This window comes from Alligator sinensis, unplaced genomic scaffold (genome assembly GCF_000455745.1).
Source record: "Alligator sinensis unplaced genomic scaffold, ASM45574v1 scaffold30_1, whole genome shotgun sequence".
Lineage (NCBI taxonomy): Eukaryota > Metazoa > Chordata > Crocodylia > Alligatoridae > Alligator > Alligator sinensis.
Genome location: NW_005842060.1, coordinates 1208416 through 1228061, shown reverse-complemented (window position 1 = coordinate 1228061; position 19646 = coordinate 1208416). Strand labels below are relative to the sequence as shown.

Sequence of the window (19646 nt, the reverse complement as noted above, 5' to 3'; positions counted from 1 at the left end):
GGTACCTTTTTGGGGGGGGGGGGGGGGGGACTTGCACACAGTGGCGCGGGGTGGTGGATGGCTTCTCTTCCCATGCACCCCACACCTCCAGCTAGCTGGGCGGTGCCCATGCACCCGCACAGGGAAGCCACTGCCCTCATCCCCCACCCCCTGGCCCTGCTCCTGGGAGGCAGTGGTGTGGGGTGGTGGGTGGCAGCACTCCGTCCCCACACACGCATACCCCCTAACCCCTTCCTGCATACCCCTGGTTGACAACCGCTGTATTAGACAAACACTTCTGTGGATTGGTTTCAGACAGGTATGATTCTAATCTTGAGCACTGGATTTGACTAAGTGACCTCTTAATGTCACTTCTAACTCTACTTTTCTATGATTCTAAAAACTACATTTAACAAGTCAAGTCCGATTTTTTTTTCCCCTTGGAGTAGATTTTCATATACGTTCATCTTCAGAAGAAGCCCTAAAGGGGTGGGGCTGAGAGTTATTGGACACAGCGATACTAGAGAATGGCAACCCCTCTGCTCTGACTAAAATTACTAAAACTCCAGATTTAAGACAAATTTTCCTTGCCTCAATACTCAAAGTAGCAATACTTGGCACCATAGTGATCTATAAGCTAATAATGTGTGCACTTTAGCTGATTTATCACCTAGGTCAGATTTTGAAAACAATCATCATACCATACTTACCACTTTTCAAGCTTGCAACACCCAGAGACTGAGCAGAATGAAGTGTCAATCGAATTCCATCATCCTGGATATAAGCCATTGTTGTCATTGGATAGACATTTGCTTGAAGAGGCAACTTGCTCATTGTAAGTCTGGGCTGAATCTGTAACATCAAAATTAACTTCAGTAAATTCTACTGAGATATAAAATGATAAAAACAAACAAATTTCAAGCATTTATCTTATATGCTCGACAACAGCATTTCTCAGCTCACGGGACACCACCCAGAAATGGGTCACAAGAATATATGTGAAAGGGTTGCAAACAAAAATGGATCAACAAACTTTAAAAATGGATTGTCCTTTAAATGAGAAAATGTGGGAAACTGGCTTTTTCCTTATAGGCTGGCAGAGTTCCAGCCTCTGAGAGGCTGCTTGGGGACCCCCATACCTCCCCCCCATCTCAGACACCCACTCCCTGCCCCACACACTGAGGGGTTGGGGGCAGGGAGCAGCAGGTTGGGAGTGAGGGGCACTGGGTTGGGACTGGCCACTGATGTTAATAAACATGTCCAATACAAAAAAAAGGTTAAGAACCACTGTTTTACAAACAATGACTGACAGCAGAGACCAAAGCTGCCACTCCATTGTATTATATAGCCTGTTAGAGATTTGTGGCCAGTATCACCATTTTAGAAGTGGCATAAGAGATTAACTCTAGTTCAAAGAACACTTTTGAAAACTGAAGTGTTCGTCAAGAGAATCCACACAAAGAACTGATATGGTTTGCAGAATAAGAAGTGGTATTTGAGAGAGAATTTTCTTCCTTTACAGAGCAGATGATGTGTAAGTTCAAGGTAGTACGAGAGGCATTCCTAGGATTTACAGAGGAAACTAATTAAAAATTCCAATTACATTCTTGAAAGTTACATGAATACATTTATAATAGTAGTAAATAATCTTCTCATTTCTTGTTCATTTTATCATCTTTAGGAAACTGCAGTACGACTTTGAACATACCTATGCATGGGGATATAGCAATATCTTATTCAATAGATTTGTTTTTCAGTGTATTCAGGATAATATTTGATGATAGTGGGGGGGTGAGTTTTTATTTTGCCCATACTGTGGAGACAACACAACTAAGGAAAATGAGCTTCATTTTTATTTCATCATATGCATCATTAGTGATATAGCTTACTAGAGTCCAGTGATCTCCAACCTTTTTGGGTACGAGATCACTTTTTGAATTAAAAAGCAACCCAAGATCTACCCTATGCCACCACCCCTCCCTTCCCCTCCCCACCTAAAGGTCAGTCTGTGGGTAGAGAAGGGGGGGCCAGATTGAGAAAAAATTATTTGGGCGCTGACCCCACCAGCAGGTAAGTCTATGGGGGAAGGGGCAGCGGGCAGGGTGGGGCAGACTGAGGCCCCAGCAGTGAGGGAAGGAGTGGGGCACAGGCAGGAACAGGGGCTGGGGGGAGTGGGTCTGGCCAGGCTGGGACAAGCGGAGGCCCAGGAGGCACATGCCCCTCAGGCCTCTGCTTGTCCCCCAAGCCCCCCAGCCCCTGCTCCTACCTGTGCCCTGCTCTCTCTCTCACTGCTGGGGCCTCAATCTGCTTGGTACTGAGCAAATGCAGAACAAGAGAAAGTCCCTTCCCCAAAGTGCTTACAATCTAAATAAATAGGACTGAAAGGGAGAGGAATATAACATACAAGTAGAACATGTGATAGTTTATTAATACCATGTTAGCTTATGTGAAGCTACTCTTTGATTCCAAGAATTACATCCAATATACTTCATGTCATCCTAGCATCATAACAAGGTCCTGAAAGAAACAGGTGTGAACATGGATGGAATTTTGAAATTATCCATACATGGCCTCCACCATTCTGTTTGTGAGCTTCTATTCTTTAGCCATCATCATCTACAACTTTTACAGAAAATAGCATGTCTTTTGCTAGAGATGACGCCATTCTGATAACATGCAAAGGGGAACTGGGAGTTTTCTGATGCTGCAGAATTCTATGGCATCCTGATGGAGTAGGTATTAAAATATAATCCCTTAGAAATTATTCAGATCTTAAACTTGCTTTTAAATAGAGTAAAAATACGCGCGACTGAAAATTTCTCAAGAAACATTTATTTGTAACGTGCTAACTTCCTCTATGAACAACATGTACCTTAGTACTTTATTTAGCTTGTCATATTTCCAAAGCAAAAACTTTTCCATATTTTATAGAACAAAGAACACTAATAGCATTTAACAAATTATAATGGATGAAAAATAAAAATACTGTTTTTTTTTAAAGAAATCTTTTTCTTCCCAATAAATTAGTTATTAGCTACCACATACACAGAATGTATATCTTTGAAGAAGTCTAAAGCACTGCACAGAAAAAAAAAAATCAAAAAGACAAAAAAGTCTAAATATATAACAGTAGTAGTACAGTACCAATATAACAGAAGAACAAGGTTTTATATATCTGAGACAATGGCTTGTCCTAATACATATAGAGTAATATATAAGTAATGTTGTTGAGTCATGGGAGAAAAAAACCCACAAACAAGTAACCTCATGATTTCCATATCTCTAAGCAACACCAGGAAACAAGAGTATATATTTAAACAAATCCCTACTTTCAAAATAAGTTAGCATATTGTAATACTAAGGAATTAATTGTTTGATTAAAGAGGACCAAAATAACCAAATAAAAATCAGTGTTACAAAATAATATACTAAGTTGCTATATCTATTACACTCAAAATTGGCAGAGTAATTACCTGATATCCATTAAGGTCAGTGTAAAACCTATTTTGACTGTTTATGTCAGATGAAATTCTCATCGCAATCTCACGATTGTACTCTCCTCTAATGTCCACAATATTGGAAACCTCAAGGGACTGGCCTTCTAACCCTACAGGGAAAAAAGTACATTTAAAATTTCCAATTATTTAAAAAAGTATTTACAGAACACAGCTTACAAAACAGTGATCAAAATCCCTCTATCACCTTTCTATCCTTGTTAACTTCTATCCAAAACACACAGAGACAGGTTTTGGGACCAGTGCAAATGTCAGTATTATAAAAAGGGTAGGCAGACAAGGTTCTTTGGGTAGACATGATATCTTTTACTAGACTAACTAAATAGTTTGGAAAATGGCTCTCTGCAAGCTTTGAGCACAAACACCCTCCTTCAGGCATAGAGAGAGTCTGTTGGTATTTTGGGTGCTCTCCTGGGTAGAATAGAAGACAATATGCAAAATGCAGGTCTGTGAAAAAGCAAATGTGTGGCAGTGAGGATCAAAGGGAATGGAAGACTATAGCTGTGAGACAGGTAGGTGTTTGTGGAGGGGGGAAGCTTGCAAAGAACCATTTTTCCAACTACAATAAAAGCTCTGTTATCTGGCATCCCCCGGGAACGGGAGATGCCGAAAACAAAATATGCCGGTTAATTGAGTGGCCCCGGCTGCTGCTTCTCACACCACGTCTGGGGCGTTCCTCCGCCCCTCCCACAGCATCGCCCCTCCCTGGACAGGGAGGTGGGTCCCGCACAGCCTGTTATGTCCCCAGGCCATGGGGGATTGGCAGTGCAGGCTGCTTTGCCCTGAGCAACGGGGGCTCAGAGAAACCAGAAGTGCCACGGTAGGCACTTCGTGGCACTTCTGGTTTCACTTTATCTTGCAAGCCAGCATGCCGGTTAGTGGAGCATGCTGGCTTGTAAGATGCCGGATAACAGAACTTTTACTGTATTAAGTTGGCCTAATAAAAGATATCACATCTACCCAAAGAACTTTGTTTGCCTATGTCCTTAGACCAACATGGCTACAACCAACAACCCTAACAAAAAGGGTAGTATGCGTAACAACTCAACTGTTCCAAAATGTCACTGATTGGGAATCATTTCACAGTTGTGTGAAATGCTTCGGCTCGGATACCAGGGGGCAGGAGTGAGCATCCCTCTCTCCGCAGAATGTAACACCACTTGGCTGTTTAGTGTTTGTCAGATAAACATGTAGAAATCCATTATACCAAGGATTTATATTTTACTGAAGTTAAAGTTAGTGCACTTGAAAACTTTCATTTATTTATTTATTTTACACAGCAGTTTTTTTTAACAGGAGTCAAACATGTAACAGTTAGACTATTCCAGTGTTAAGGTTTTCTGTGCAACCTTAATTTGGCTCTGTCATGGTCTTTGATTATGTAGTCATATACTATTTTCTTCACAGAAACACTTCTTCACTCAGTACACAAGCTAGATGATGCTGCCCTGCAACAAATCTAGAATACATATAGTAAAACTTGTGTCTCATTTGTTGCAGAAGTTAGAAGACATTTGCTTAAGGCATTTTATTGCTAAGCCAGAGAACTGGAGTCTATCACTGACACAGAATACCTATTGGGTTTTAGAAAACTAAAACTTTCAGACAATCATTTGTGTTCCTCATATTGTAGGTACATGAATTATGTCACTTAAGGCTACATCTGAGGTGCTGAATGCTTGCAATTACAACTGGAGTTGACTGAAACTGTACTTTGAACATATAAAATGCTATACAAATACTAATAAGTACTATGAAAAAAATCAAGTTTACAGATCTTAATATCAGCACCCAAAATTAAAGGATACTTTTGAAGGTTTGACCTGTCGATATCTATTCCACAGTGAAAAAATGTTGAACTTAATAACACCTCCATTTATAAAGATATATATGAAGCAGTCAGATACTACAGTTAAAGTACTGCAAGAAAACATATTAGAAAAGCCACTAGCAAATTATCTTTTTCCCCTAGTGGCTAGTCCACATAAGAAAAACAGTTGCCAGCTGCATTCTTTAGCTCAAATAGGAGACTACACTATGGTCCTGAAGGGTTCAATGTGATTGGGGGGGGGGGGGGGGGGGTTTAAAACCTAGGAAATAAGTTAGAAAATAATCTACAATCCCCCAGCAGGCACACAAACAAACTCATGTATTCTAAAAATACATTAAGATTGCAAAGTTGCATTTAGCTCCAATATTGGTTAATGTGTATTATATAAGGTGTGGGTCATACATGAATGACAAGCGATAGAAAGCAAACTGAATGGCTATTCTATAGGTACTGTCCATCCTGTTATTGTATAATTGAAGACTGTATTGCACTGCATATTCATAAAGTTAAGTTAGCCCAAGCAACTTCACTTCTAGCACTTCTTAACTTTGGAGCGCTTGACTTTCCAATGTCTGGAAGATGAAACTAAACGAATTCACTATTAAGGCACAGATTTTAACACCAAGGTTAATAAAATATCAAGAGTAATTTATCTAGGGATGTATTAGATTCTCACTTAAAATCTTTAGATCAAGATTAGGCACTTTATCAAAACATGTTCTACAGCACAAAGATAAGTTAAGTTATCTGGGTTCTGTACAAACATTACTGAGAAAATGTATATTTGCAGTTACATCTGCATTTAGTCTTTTTTCTAAACGTGATCATACTTGTTTGCTTCATCTTCCTTACCAGCCTTGTCTTCTGAATTTTTTATTATTTTGTATTGCTCTTGCATATCTGTTACATTTTCATAAGAAAGTGTCCACAGCTGAATTTTTATATAACTATTATTGTTGACTACTATGATTTATATAACTACTACTGTTGACTAAACAAGGTGAACCTAGTTCCAACCATTTCCAGGCTGTGGGGAGCAGAACTGCTTAGGAAGTTTCTTCATTAGAAAACAGCTATTTATCAAAACTTATAATTGCTTGAGTGTTTTGAATTGCTCCAAAAAGGCTTTTTTGCAGGTTTTGTGCCTATTCTTTTTTATATTCCCTTTTGCTGTTTACAAATTAACTTATAAACTGGTATATTTTTAAACAGTTCGTACACCAGCATAGAACCTTGTAACACTCATTCTACTAGCAGAGAACAGGTGTCCAGTTACTACCCCCATCATACCAACTTGGCACTCTCATAAGAGGTGGTGATTATGCCCAGGGGTAGATCCAAAGTGGGTGGAGTGGCATGACTGCACCCCACTTTGAGACCAAAATCATAATGCAGGAGCTTCTGGAGACTTCTTAGAAGTCCCCAAAGTAGATGAGAATCTTCCCTGCCTTCTCCTCCATGGCACATCTCTTCTGCTCTCTATCTCCCCCTACCCTGCCTGTCACTGCTGCCTTCCTGGGCAAGGGAAGCTCCAGAGCTGTTCCTGCCTACTTGCAGGGACAGGGCTGAGCTGAGACAAATGACAGCAGCGGCAGTGATGGGGTTCCCTCTCCCCATGCCTGCCTCCCAGGGAACTGGGGAGGATGAGGAAAAGTAGGGTGATGCTTACCTGCCTTGGTTGTGGGGGGCGGGGGAAGGAAGAGAAGACCAGGAGTGGGAGTGCAGCCAACTCTGCACTGCATATTGCTGCCCCTGCATACCCCCCTTTGCTAAATCCTGAAAGTGACCTTAATTAGGCCACTTTGCTGCTGCTTAGCACCTTCAGGAATTGCGTTAAGAAATTGCATCTGGTGCCCCTAGATGTCTTGATGTCTCCACTTCTGCTGGCCATAAGTCAGGCAGAAAGACCATGCCAAGAATGTCTGTGCTGTTTGACATGCAGTAATGGTATGGAATGGATATTTACCACTTTGAGCTCCTCCTGTCACTAAACACTCACTGCTGTCAGGTTCTGACAATGTACACATCATTATGATGCAAAATCTTCAGTATTCTTATAAGTATCACCAGACTGCCCAGTGGTGTGGCTTTTTTCCTAGTCTATCATGCAAAAGAGACCATGGACTGGAACCATGTAGCATGCTCTTCACAGGTTACTGAGAGCTGCTGGAAGAAAAGGAGATGTGCAAAGGCAACAAAGGACAGCTAGCTTTGGGACCATCTTTACATTATCTACTGCCAGTTCTGAGTATAGGAGAAGTGCACAGGTTGAAAGGAAGGGTCAATTCTATAAAATGTGAGATGATCAGCAGTGGGACAAGAATTTTAGGATGACAGAAATCTGCAGAGTGGACCCCAGTCTAGGAAGCAGATCATGATTAAAAAAGTCTCACAGAAAACGGAAAAATGGAAGAGAGAGCAATTTGGAAAATGGCAGCCCCCCAAATTCTTTAGGCCAGTTTGGTGCAGGTAAATCTATTCTGCATCTTCTGTACTGAAAGTATGCATTACCATCAAGAAGGTGGACACCCTCTTGTTTTCTTAGGTTCACCAATCTCCACAATGTCATTGATGGATTGCCCAATTATATCCTCTGACATTCCCATCTCATAAATCCCAAAGTGTTAGGCTTTTCTAAAGCTGAAGACTGCAGTACAGTAACATTTGACAAGTACACTGCAAGCAGATGTGGGTAGTTAGCACAAACTGGCAAAGTTTTGTCTCTATACCTTATTTTTAAAAGGTGAGGTCACATGTGGTCCCTGACCCCCAAACAGTCAACGCTAAAAGATCTGCCTCACTGGATGCCACAAAGCATGAATGATTCTGTTGAATACACCAATTGCTGGGCAAAACTTATATCAATATATTATTTAAAAAAACAACCCCATAGCTGGACAGAGTTATACGCTGATGGTTCATAGCTTTATAAAAACAGTATTTTTTGTCTCTATCTTTAAATTCAACTAAAATTTAGACCAAGTAATTTAGTCTGTAAAGTCAAAACATCCTAAGTCAAGAAACAACATCTCTCTTGCCCTTTGTGAAAACCACAATTCTCTCTCTTTCTTCATCCAATCTATTCATTATCTGAGGGAATAATTCTATGAAAAAAATGCAACTGATCATGTAATTAAAGAACGTATCCTAATAGTTGCATAAGCACACACCCTATATATATATATAGGTCTGTCATGCGGGTGCCTAGAGCACCTCCACAGCTGGGATACCCGTGTCAGCAGCAGTTTCGCAGTCATGGAGGTGCACGGGGCAATCCCAGGCTTGGGGGTACACATGCCCTCCCCTGCCCCTGAACTGGGAGCTCCAAGCAGCTGATGGGGCTCCCAGGGACAGGGGCCTGTGGCCACATGTTCAATTAATGGCATGACAAGAAGCAGCTACACAGCTATTACACATATTTTGTGGAATGACTTTGTAATTTATTCTTTTTTATTATGCCATTAATTGATTGAACCTGTGGCCAGGTGACCACTTAAAGTATGATTAATTGGTTAATCGGGCCTTAAATAAAATGTGTAGGTAAGGCCTTATAACCTCTATAGGCCCATACTCTGTAGAAGCTGTATGTCTCAATTCGTGGATTTTTAAAAAACAATTCCATAGTGTTAAAAACCATTAAGGCATATATGCATAATGAACACAAATGGACATTCCATGCTGCAAGTATAAAATAACCATAGCCTGCATTACTCTCACTTGCTTTCCATCATTTCCAATTAAAGGCACTTCACCAAAAATGGAAGGCACACCACCAATGTGAAAAAGGATGACTATGGACTGCGACTTGGAAGAAGCAGGTTCAGTTCCCAGCTCAAGATATCCTATGTGATTATTTTGGGAAGCTTATTTGTTCTTTCTGTGGACAAGTTAACCAATTATACCAAACTGTACCAGTACAAGACAGCTGTACTTTGGTGTCAGTTCTATCTTGCAGTAAATGGAAGCTCAGCTGCAATAATTTAGCAGCTGTTTCAGCCATGAGTAAAATTCTCCAGATTAGCTTCCATTTACCACAGGATAGACCAGACATAGGAAATGGGTCTTCTTTTTAACTTAGTTTAATTTGTTCATTCTGTCCATACCCCCATTTCCCATTTGTAAAGGTTCCCTATTCCCAGATGCAAGGGTGATAGGGGCACATAAATTACTAGGCAGATCAAAGACAACTAAAAATACTTATAATGTGGAAATAATTTTCCTTTCTCCATCATTACTTTTTTTCAGCAGCTTCTCACTAACAGAAATTAAAGGGAAAAAGAACTGAATACTTAATTAAATCAAAACTATGTGTGATACTTCCTGATGTTTCCATATGGCTAGGAGACTCACCTCTGACCATCCAAGTGGATAAACGGTCCTCGAGTCCTAAGAGATCTAGGTTTGCTTTTCCTACTGCAGTACTCCCATACTGTTTTAGATAATATCAGAATGAAAAATCTCACAGAATCAGAATGTGGGACCTGAAGAGATTGCAAGATGTCATTCAGTTCTTCTCACTCTGAGGTGACATCAAGTATACTTGGACTACACTTTACAGATGTTTGTCTAATTCTGAAATTGATTTATAGTGATAAGGAGTCCACAACATATCTGAATAATGTTTCATGGCTCAACTCTGATAGTTAGAAAAATTTTCTAACATCTAAACAAATCTTAAGTGCATTACTGATGGCTATATTCCTTCTGTGATTTATAGAAAATAGTGCCAACTCAAGTGTTAGCCCATAAGAGTGGGCACCTAAGACAGGGAGTTTACCATGAACATAACAATCTTGCAATTCCCAAATGGGGGCATGAAACATTTTGGTGAATCTTCCTTCCTTTGCCCATACAAACCAACAAATTAAATGGTAAGAGGGAAAGGGATTTTTTGGATTTCTTGGGCAGAATAAAATCCCTCGTGGGCCACATCCAGCCTGGAGGTTTTAGATCCTTGTTCTATATCAGGGGTGCTCAACTTCTAGCCTGAGGACCAGATGTGACCCCTGGCCAACAGGACTCCCCATGGGTCAAGAAATCTGGCAGTGGGGGAGCAGTGGCATAACCACTGGCCTCCCCAGCTTCTAAATTCCTAAGACCCCCATGGTGAGTTGGAGCTGAGCCATGCCCCCTATCCCCAACACTCCCAAATCGGTGCCAGGCCATGCCACATCACACACTCCCCACCTGTGGAGCCAGACAGGGGCCAGGCTGTCCTCCATCCTCCTCTGCACAGCCAGATAGGACCCCATCATACCCACCCTGGGCATTGGACCAGGCACTGCCCATCTGGGCCTGCTAGGTAAAAAGGCTGGGCACCACTATTCTAAATAAACAGAAGTTAGTTTACATTAGTTCTGTTTATGCATCATGGTTGTGTCTGAGTCCAGACATAGGTTCTACAGTGAAAGTGATCCATAGTAAGAGGGCTGCAGAGAGGAGGCATGACTATTGTTTGATTCCCCTGTTTAAATGATCTTGAAACACAAGAGTTTTACTGAAGGAAAGAAGCAAGCTATGTTTATAACTTCTCATGTAACAGTTAGGTGTAATAGATTTCATAATGAAGCTTAACTGCAAAAGGACTTAGGAATCTGATGGGCAATGGAATATGCACTTTCAATGTGAAGCTGTAATTAAGACAGGCTAAAAGTAAGACACATATGTAACAAGGCCCCTACCCATAACTGTATATGTGGAAAAATGGGAGACATGACTTTAAGGTTGAATGCTATTTGCATGTTGCCTGGAAGGGGTGGAGCTTAGCTATCATTTAAGTTGAGCTCCTGGGGATGAGTGGGCGGTTTAGTTCAGGCAATGGAGAGAAGGAGTTCCTGACAGGACCACACTAACCTGAGGCAGAGTGTCTGAACCCAGCAGTGCTGAGTGATTGTGGGCCTACCAACAGGGGGAAGGCACTCTGGAAGCATGAGCTTTTCATTGCAACTGATTTTCTGTTACAGGGGGCTTTTACTTGTTGTACCATGAAGCATGGAGGAGATGTCGGGGATGCTATTGAGAACCCTCTGGAAGGGAAGACACCAGATTATCCCTTGTGCAGAATATTGCAATGGCTTAGCACGGCCTGAAGAGCTCAGCGCGTGGAGGGCCAAAAGAACTTGTGAGAACAGGCTGATCAAGGCCCTAAGCCAATGCATTGGTGAGGGAGATGGTGAGTGTTAAGAGGAAGCCCAATAGGGAGGCAGAGCATATGGCACTGAGTGGGAGGTGTCCTGGAACTGGAAACAGGCTTACTCAACATAGATTTTAATAGGGGTGCCAGGTCCCATGCAATAATTGTAAGCCAGAAAAAAAGAAAGTGAGATCTCAGTGAAAGCAGGGGATTTCTAGACTATCAACCTAGATCAGACTAGGGGTGGCCCATAACAAGAAGTGTGAGGAAGGGCACCTACAGTAATCTCCTGGCCATCTGTGGACCACCTCCCAGGTTTATTACTAAAACATCAAGGCATGGCAGTCAAGGTGGGGAGGTCATTAGGGAGCCAGGGAGCACAGCAGGCTAAGGCAGGAGGCTAGGGGGTCAGCAAGCCACCTGAGAGACCTTCAGGCATGGTATAATATAGTTATCAAATATGCCTTTAATATATGTTGATAAGTCATTCTAGCACCCTTCACAATTAAGATGCTTCTTTCTAGATTTATATATTTTCTTTTCCATAACAAGCAGCATTCAGATAATTGACAATTCCAGACCCTAATTATTCCTTAGAAAAGGAGAATAATTGAGAGACAAATATAAAGGATTTCAAGACATGAACCTCTGATTCTCCCCATCTGGCTATGGAATACTCCCAGGCATCGACAAGAAATATATCCTCTAACTTAAACGTGCTAAGTGACAAGAAAATCTAATAGTTTCAGAAGTAAAACTTTTAAAACTCTGTTACTAGCTTTTATCCTAATGTAGAGCTGTGTGTATGTAGTTTATGAATTAAAAGTACCAACTTTCCACATGTGAATAATCTGTCTTATTCCTTCAAAATAAAGTCTCTTTTTCTACTGCATATGCTAAAAGATGTATCCAATAGAAAAAAAGATTGCCTTCTAGGCCTGTGTGAAGTGGCAAGTATTCGATTAGGATTCAGTTGATTCGGAGGGACAGTGATTCGATTCAGTGATTCGAATCACTCCCGATTCGATTCAGCTGATTCAGATCTGAAGATTCGGTGCTGATTTGGAGACTCGACCATAGACTAAACAGGCAGCAGTCCTAGAGGATGCTCGACACAGCTGCCTCCAACTGGTAAGTCTGTTGTCATGGGCGGAGGGGGGCAGGGGGGGGGGGGGGGGGGTGGGGGGGGGGGGGCTCCTGCCATTGCATGTCACTGGTCCGGGAGAGCATGGGAGTGGGCATGTGCCCCCAGATCTGCACAAGGAGGCGTGGAAAGTAGCAGGAGGGCATAGTCCCCACTCCCAGTGCCTTCCACTGCCTGTCTGGATCACAACCCAGCTCAGCCCGCCCAATACAGATTCGAGGGCGCAGTGGCAAGAGTCTTTCCCCCCCGAACACCGTGCCCCCCTGGCCCAGCTGGGCAACTTGTCCCAGCCCCAATCCCTCCCTTGTTGTAGGGGTGTTGATCTGCCCCCCCCCACACCCCTTCCCTCCCCTTCCACCCACCACAACAGATTACCAGCTGGAGGCAGCTGTGTCTAGTGTCCTCAAGGACTGCTGCCTCTTTAGTCTATGGGCAAATCTCCAAATCGGCGCTGAATCTTTTCCAAATTGATTCGGAGGCTTCCAATTCAATTCAGCATTTTTAACTGGTCTCCCGATTCGATTCAGATTTGGAAATTCAGCCGCCGAATCTACTCCGAATCAAATTGGCTACCAAAGCTTTGCAAAGACCTACTGCCTTTCTCTAAGTAAACCTCAGATCACTGTGTAGAATCCAGAACTTTTTGAACCACAGAAGCACCTATAAAATCTAGAAGCACAACCAAACTAAAACCAACTGTGTGGACCAGCATTCCCCTAGCGCACGGTTACAAGGGCTGAGATGTAATAGCAGCAGGTTTTAATTTCAGAAGTTACATTTCTCTTTATTTTCTTTCATAAAGATAACTCTAAATTATCTTGAGTCTACACTTTTGAAAAGACCTCAGTAACTGCATTTTCAATTTTAAATTAGTAATAGAACAAACAGCTGGCAGAGATCACTTCGATCAGAGTCTAGCCCCTTGAAATAATAGGCAATCATATAGTAGATGTTCTAGTGGACTTTTAGACTTAACATTAACCCCACAGCTACAAAGCTTCCCCTGCTTTTCTATGGCAACCTTAGGATCTTTAGTACAAACAGATCATTCAAAAACTTGAGAGTCTAAAAGCCTACTATTCATCAAAGGAAGAAAAGAGGAGAAAACAATGATACTGCTAATGTTTTGGGCACCTCCAATGGTATAGAAATTGTTGGATTAAATGTCTTATTTCTCCATTGAACCCAAATTGTACTAGTTTAAAAGAAACTTGAACTTCAGCAACTGCTACTGATGTTTTAAACTAAATTTTTCCTTACTGGACAACTCAAGTAACAGAAACCATATTTGTAAAAATTCCCTAAAACAATCACATTCATACTCCTTGGAAACCTAATTGAATTATAAATGTGTTAGGTGGGCCAATGAATTGATAATGCAGGGGCGGGCAATTATTTCAGGTGGAGGGCTGCTTAACATGGTTTGGTGAGCTGTCTAGGGCCATATGGGTAGCGCTGCCCCTTGACAGTTGCCACACCCCCTGGTTGCTATCTTGGGGCCAGAAGTCCCACCCCTAGCCCCTGAACTGTGCCACCAAAAGTCCCTCCTCTTGCCCCTTGGAAATACTCATATTGGTAAGGGGGGGGTTGCCATCTTAGAATCAGAAAAAACAGATCATATACTAAAAGTCAAACACCTACTATAACATATTTTAATTTTATTACAAAAAATATCTTTGTCATGATTTGTGGTTGCATACTGTATATAGAGGTGACTGCATAACAACTCAAAAATAAATTCTTAGTCTTGTATATTGTGTGGAAGGGTGTGGCTGTGTGTGGGGGGACACAATGAGGTATGCTGAAGGATGTGTATATGTTGAGGACTGTGGGAGCAGGATGTGGGTGTGGGGCAACTGTGAGGTGTGAAGAAGGGTGAGGGGACACCCCCACACTCCTCCCTCTATAGCGCAGCAGCAGGTGGGGGCATTTGGGGCACTCATGCCTGGCACAGGCACTGGTACCCAATGGTGTGTGGCTCTGGTAAGCACTGAACATCAGTGAGGGGCACAGCCCCCACTGAGCCATCTCTACCACCGCTGCTTTCTGCCTTGCAGTCCACACATTCACACAGCACAGGAGGGAAGCCCCAACCACTAGAGCCGGCTGCCTTCCCTGCCACCTGGAGTCCAGGTACAGGGGCGGGAAAAGCAGCCAGCTCCAGAGTGTGGGGCTTCCCTATGATGATGTGTGAGTGCAGGAGCTGCATGTGTGCAGCAGGGAGCACTAGTAATAGAGACAGGCTGGTGGGGGATGCACCCCTTACCGTGATGTACAGAACTGGCCAGAACCGCACACCACCGGGAACCAGTGCCTACACTGAGCACGACTATGCTGAGCACCTCTACCTGCTGCTGCTGTTGCTGCCACCACCTGCCGGGATTGTGCACCATGGGGGCGGGAGTATATGGAGGTTGGGGGGCCCCACGCCTACCACCCCCACGACCTTCTCACCCTTCCTCACATCCACACCCTGCCCACCTGAGCTCCATGCTGCTGCCACCCCTTGGGCAAGGGCTTGGTGCTACTGCCAGGCCGGCTCCATGCTCTACCTCTGCCCCGAGCGCTTCCCTACCTGTTGTCCAGAGCAAGTGGGTTGCCAGGGAAGTTGAGCACGTCCCTGGCAGGGACCTTCCATTCATGAGGCTGGGAGTGAGGCAGAACAGGGTGTGTTGGGGGCGTGTATATACATGGGTGCCTCACTACCACTCTTGTGGGCGGCAGGGATGAGCGTGGTACAATTCATTGGTTGGTGCCATCAGCTGAATAAAAGTGCCTGGCAGGCCAGATCTGGCCCACAGGCTGTATTTTGCCCACCTCCGTGATAATGGAGCTCATAAATAAATGAAATAAGACATCTAGGTAATTTGCATTATTCTTTGTTATTACTGCTTGCCACACCATACATGGATGTTGAATTCATGTCTAATTTGTCAAGAACTACATGAGCATACAATTGTTTCATGGATCAAATGTAGGTACACAGTCATATGTACCCACTTTTGATCTATGTAAGGTTGATTATATGCTCATGTGGTTTTTGGCAAATTAATGAACTGCTGATTGGTTAAGAATGCCAAGTTTTCTGATTGAGGAGCACTATCCACACAGTAAAAGCTGACCTGGAAGGGACCTAATATTAAAACTAATAAATTAATGTTCCATGAATATAAAAAGGCCTCTAACTTACATCCTAATATTCATTATTTCTTGTTTATTCCATTTCAGGATTAAACTATAACTGCCAGCTTGATATACGCATAAAAATGTTCCTCTGCTACATACATGTTTACATAATCTGATTTTTTTTTTTTGCACATCTAGACAGTGGCATATCAAGCAAGAGAAAAAAGCAAGTGTTATATCTGTACAGAGCACAGTATGAGCCTACTACTGAAATATTGCATCCATTATTATAATCTACTCTTCAAGGATAGTTAAAATTGGAAAAGACTAAGGGAAGAGCCTTTAGAATAATTCAAAGTCTAGAAAACCAGTTTATAGTAAAAGAAGGCCAATCTATTTAAATTATTGAAGAGTAGGCTAGGAAGTGACGATCACCATTTCCAACTCTCTATGGAGGAAGATTTCTGACAGCAGATAGCTTTTATTCCAACAGTCAAAGGCATAATAATATTTCAGTGGTTACAAGCTCAAGAGTCTCCTCATCACAGCACCTATTAACCACTGGAACAATTTAGCAAAGGATGTGATGGATTCTTCCATACTTCAAGATGTGTTCTAGCACAGATCTAATTGCCATGATTCATGACTTACTTCAAGAAATTCTATATCCTGTATTATGTAGGAGGTCTGAATAGATCATCTTAATGTCCTCTTCCATCCTTAAAAATCTATGAATCTCCATAACAGCCTAAAGTAGAGATTGGCTAAATAAGAACAACCAGAACATAATACCCCTATCAGCTGTTGTTCTTCTAATCTCAAAAGGAAGAAAGATAAATGTAAAGCTCTCAGGACTAGAAATAATCCCTCTCTCAAATTTGCTACAGAAGAAGATGACTTCCAATGCATAGGGCCACAACTGTAAGTTTACTAAGAAATTGTTCTTTAGAAACTGTTCTTTGCTTTTGAAGAGAAGAAAGAGAAAGAAGCATAAGCAAAACAAAACTTAGATTAGCTCCCCATTGACCAAGACAGTCACAGAAGGCAGGGTGTCCAGGGCTGCTTTTGCTCTTTAGCATCTACTACCTAACACTATTTGCACCTCTGATAAAGGGGGTGGAGGGAAGAAAATTCCACTAGAGATAAAACTGTCTGCCACGGTATTGTTACTGAACAGCAGCTATTATGTCTTATTGTCTTGGATAGGGATTCCTGTAGGGGAATAAAGAAGAAAGAATTATTCTCAGTGAGAAATTTCCCAATTTCACTTAATGAATGACAATAGAATGGCTTTATAATTTGTAAAGCTCTTATCAAGTGAATGCCTAGTAGGCGGACTTCTCAAAACTTTCCTCCCAAATAAAGAACACCATATAATATTCTGGTCCTGTATTTAGGCCTCACGCCTATATCATTTTCCATTCTACCTCTGATAATCCAGAGATTCCTTTGGCAAAAATACCCCAACATGATAGCCCTACTTGCTGGATAGGAACTTGCTCACAAAAAGGGCCTTAATAACACCCCCATATTTGGAAGGCCAATGCCCAGCAGGTTCCAAGGACAATGGTGAACCTCATCACAACAGTATTTTCCTTCTTCTAAATATCGATCTTTCTTTTCCAGGATGTTGCAGGAGAAGCGTACTGTTTTCTCTTAGCAAAGGCAAAGATTCCAATTTTCTTTTCCCTGCAGACTTTCATGATGCTTACTCAAAGGAAGAAAACATTGGACTGGCTGCTAGTATACACACAGCGAAGTACACAAGTAGGAGTTGATAAAGCAACATCCATAGTTTTTGTTCAGGAGGCTTTACTAACAAGAGCCAGGGTTTAAGCCATGAAAGAAAAGCAAAGAAAAATGCAATCAGCTTGTGTCCCCAAGGGAATAATAATAATAATAATAAAAAAATGGAGATGGAGTTAGACTACAGCTACTAGAATGTCAGGATGGGTGGGGGGTGGAAGAACTTGGAAGTGAGCAGGCTATCAGATATTTTCAGTGTCAACTCTTTCATTTCCTTGTTTGCTGGAAAGGAAGAAAGGATTTATGGCAGAACAGAGGGCAAGGGAGACAAAGAAAGAAATCAAATTTATTTAATTCTAACTAAAGAAAGCCTCAAAATAAAAATTGTATCTTTACTATGTTAAAAGTTAACTTTTTGTAATATCTCCTTCCTTGCCAAATACTTCCATGTATTGCAAACACTCAGACCAAATGAACCTTTCCCCATATATTCTTAGTGACAACTCATTACACCTTGACTTCAGGCTACTTGTTTTTCTTCAGCTAATCTTATTACAAATATTGTTCATAAAATATATTGGATGGGAAAGGACAAAAACATTAGACTTTGAGTTTTGCTTCCTAGGGGCTTCAAACTGATAACCAACATCTTGCTTTACAGTCATAGGAAATATATGCCATAGAGATCATTAAAAATCATTGTACCATTATGGACCTGGGGACTGAATATGCAAAAACCTGTGAGACACTGGTAACCCATACCAATCTAATACTTCAAACACTGATGCCACAAACTGGGACACCTCAGTTTAATTACAGTTCTGAAGACAAATGTGACACTACCTAGCAAGCATCACCAGCAGATAGTAATAATTCAGTGTCACAGTGAATTAAATACTTTAAACAGCATTAATTCAGAAACTGAAGGTGAGAAATAGCAAAACATTCTAATTATATTAAGGTCCATTTTTAAGTATTACTTTTTTCACCTCATTTTAATAATTGCTCTTATTATTATGTTTACTGGGGTAGCATACAAAAATCCAAATCAGTTCTGGGAACCTAATACGGAAGCCATTTACATCAAAGATTTCCCATGACTCGGAGAATTCTCTACTAGACAGCCAATCTGTTGGGCTTGAGCTGGGTAACTGGTGCCAGACTCAAGAATAGATCCTGACAATCAGAAGGCAACTTCTGTGCCAGCACTATACCGGGCATAAACGTACTTAAAGCATTAGGAAGAAAAATGTACAAACAACAACAATTAGCAAGAAAACATGACTACATGTTTGCAGTTCCTTACCCTGAACCTTATACAGTCGCACTGTGTGTGTCACATGATGGAAAAAACATGTTACTTCTGAGAAAAGCCTTCCATGAGTAACTCTCACAGTAGGTGGATCAGTGAATATATAAGGCTGCAAAAATAAAAAGCCGAAGTTATTACAACTGTATAAAAATAATTTGTTTTAATATTGTTGTCAAGAAGCAAAATATAATTTATTAGCCTTAAACATTAATTTTAAATAGCTTTTATGCAGAATGCATATTACAATGTAGGTCTAGAAGTCTGAACAAAGCACTAGGTACTAAAAAATCATAACTTCTATTGCAAGACAAGGATTCTTGTTGGCAATATGTTTTATTGGACCATGCTGTTGTCGGCACTGGTTTCTGACTTCTGGATCTTGTCTTGATCTGTGACTTGGACTCTCCCTGTGGATTTCCCTTTGAGCTGGTAACTTGGTCACTGATTCCGGGACCCTGACTTTGCCTGTGGTTTGGTTCCTGCCCCCTGCCAATGGCTTAATCACTAGGCCAGGCCACCCATGACCTCGTCCTTACCAGATCTTTATCCCCTAGTATCCCACAGTGCTCCACTCATTTTCTTCTCCAAGGGAGTAAGAAAGGCTGGTTCTCTGACAGCTGATGGCGAGAAGAGCTGTAGCTTTGCTCATTGCCATGGCTGTTAAAAAGCCAATACTGCCCCAGGGAAGCAACTCTGTTGGTAGACACAGCTGCTGGTGCTACCACTGCAGCGATCATGGAGCAATGGCTTTCAAAGACAGCCTACCCTTTCCCCTACCCAGAACAGCCCTCTCCCCTTCCAGGAACAGGTGGAACCTGACAAGCACAGTTCCAGCTACCCGGGGGCACGCGTGGAAGAGC

At 41.8% G+C, this 19646-nt stretch overlaps 1 protein-coding gene across 1 annotated transcript in view; it reads right to left on the bottom strand.

Annotated features, from left to right (window-relative positions):
- Positions 1–19646, bottom strand: part of MAN2A1 (mannosidase alpha class 2A member 1) — a 229426-nt gene that overhangs the window by 48250 nt on the left and 161530 nt on the right. The window contains exons 18-20 of the mRNA XM_025203529.1: positions 18781–18895; positions 3453–3586; positions 690–831 (exon numbers count right to left, since the gene is read on the bottom strand). Of these exons, the coding sequence (XP_025059314.1) occupies positions 690–831; positions 3453–3586; positions 18781–18895 (391 nt within the window). The remainder of the gene's footprint in view (positions 1–689; positions 832–3452; positions 3587–18780; positions 18896–19646) is intronic.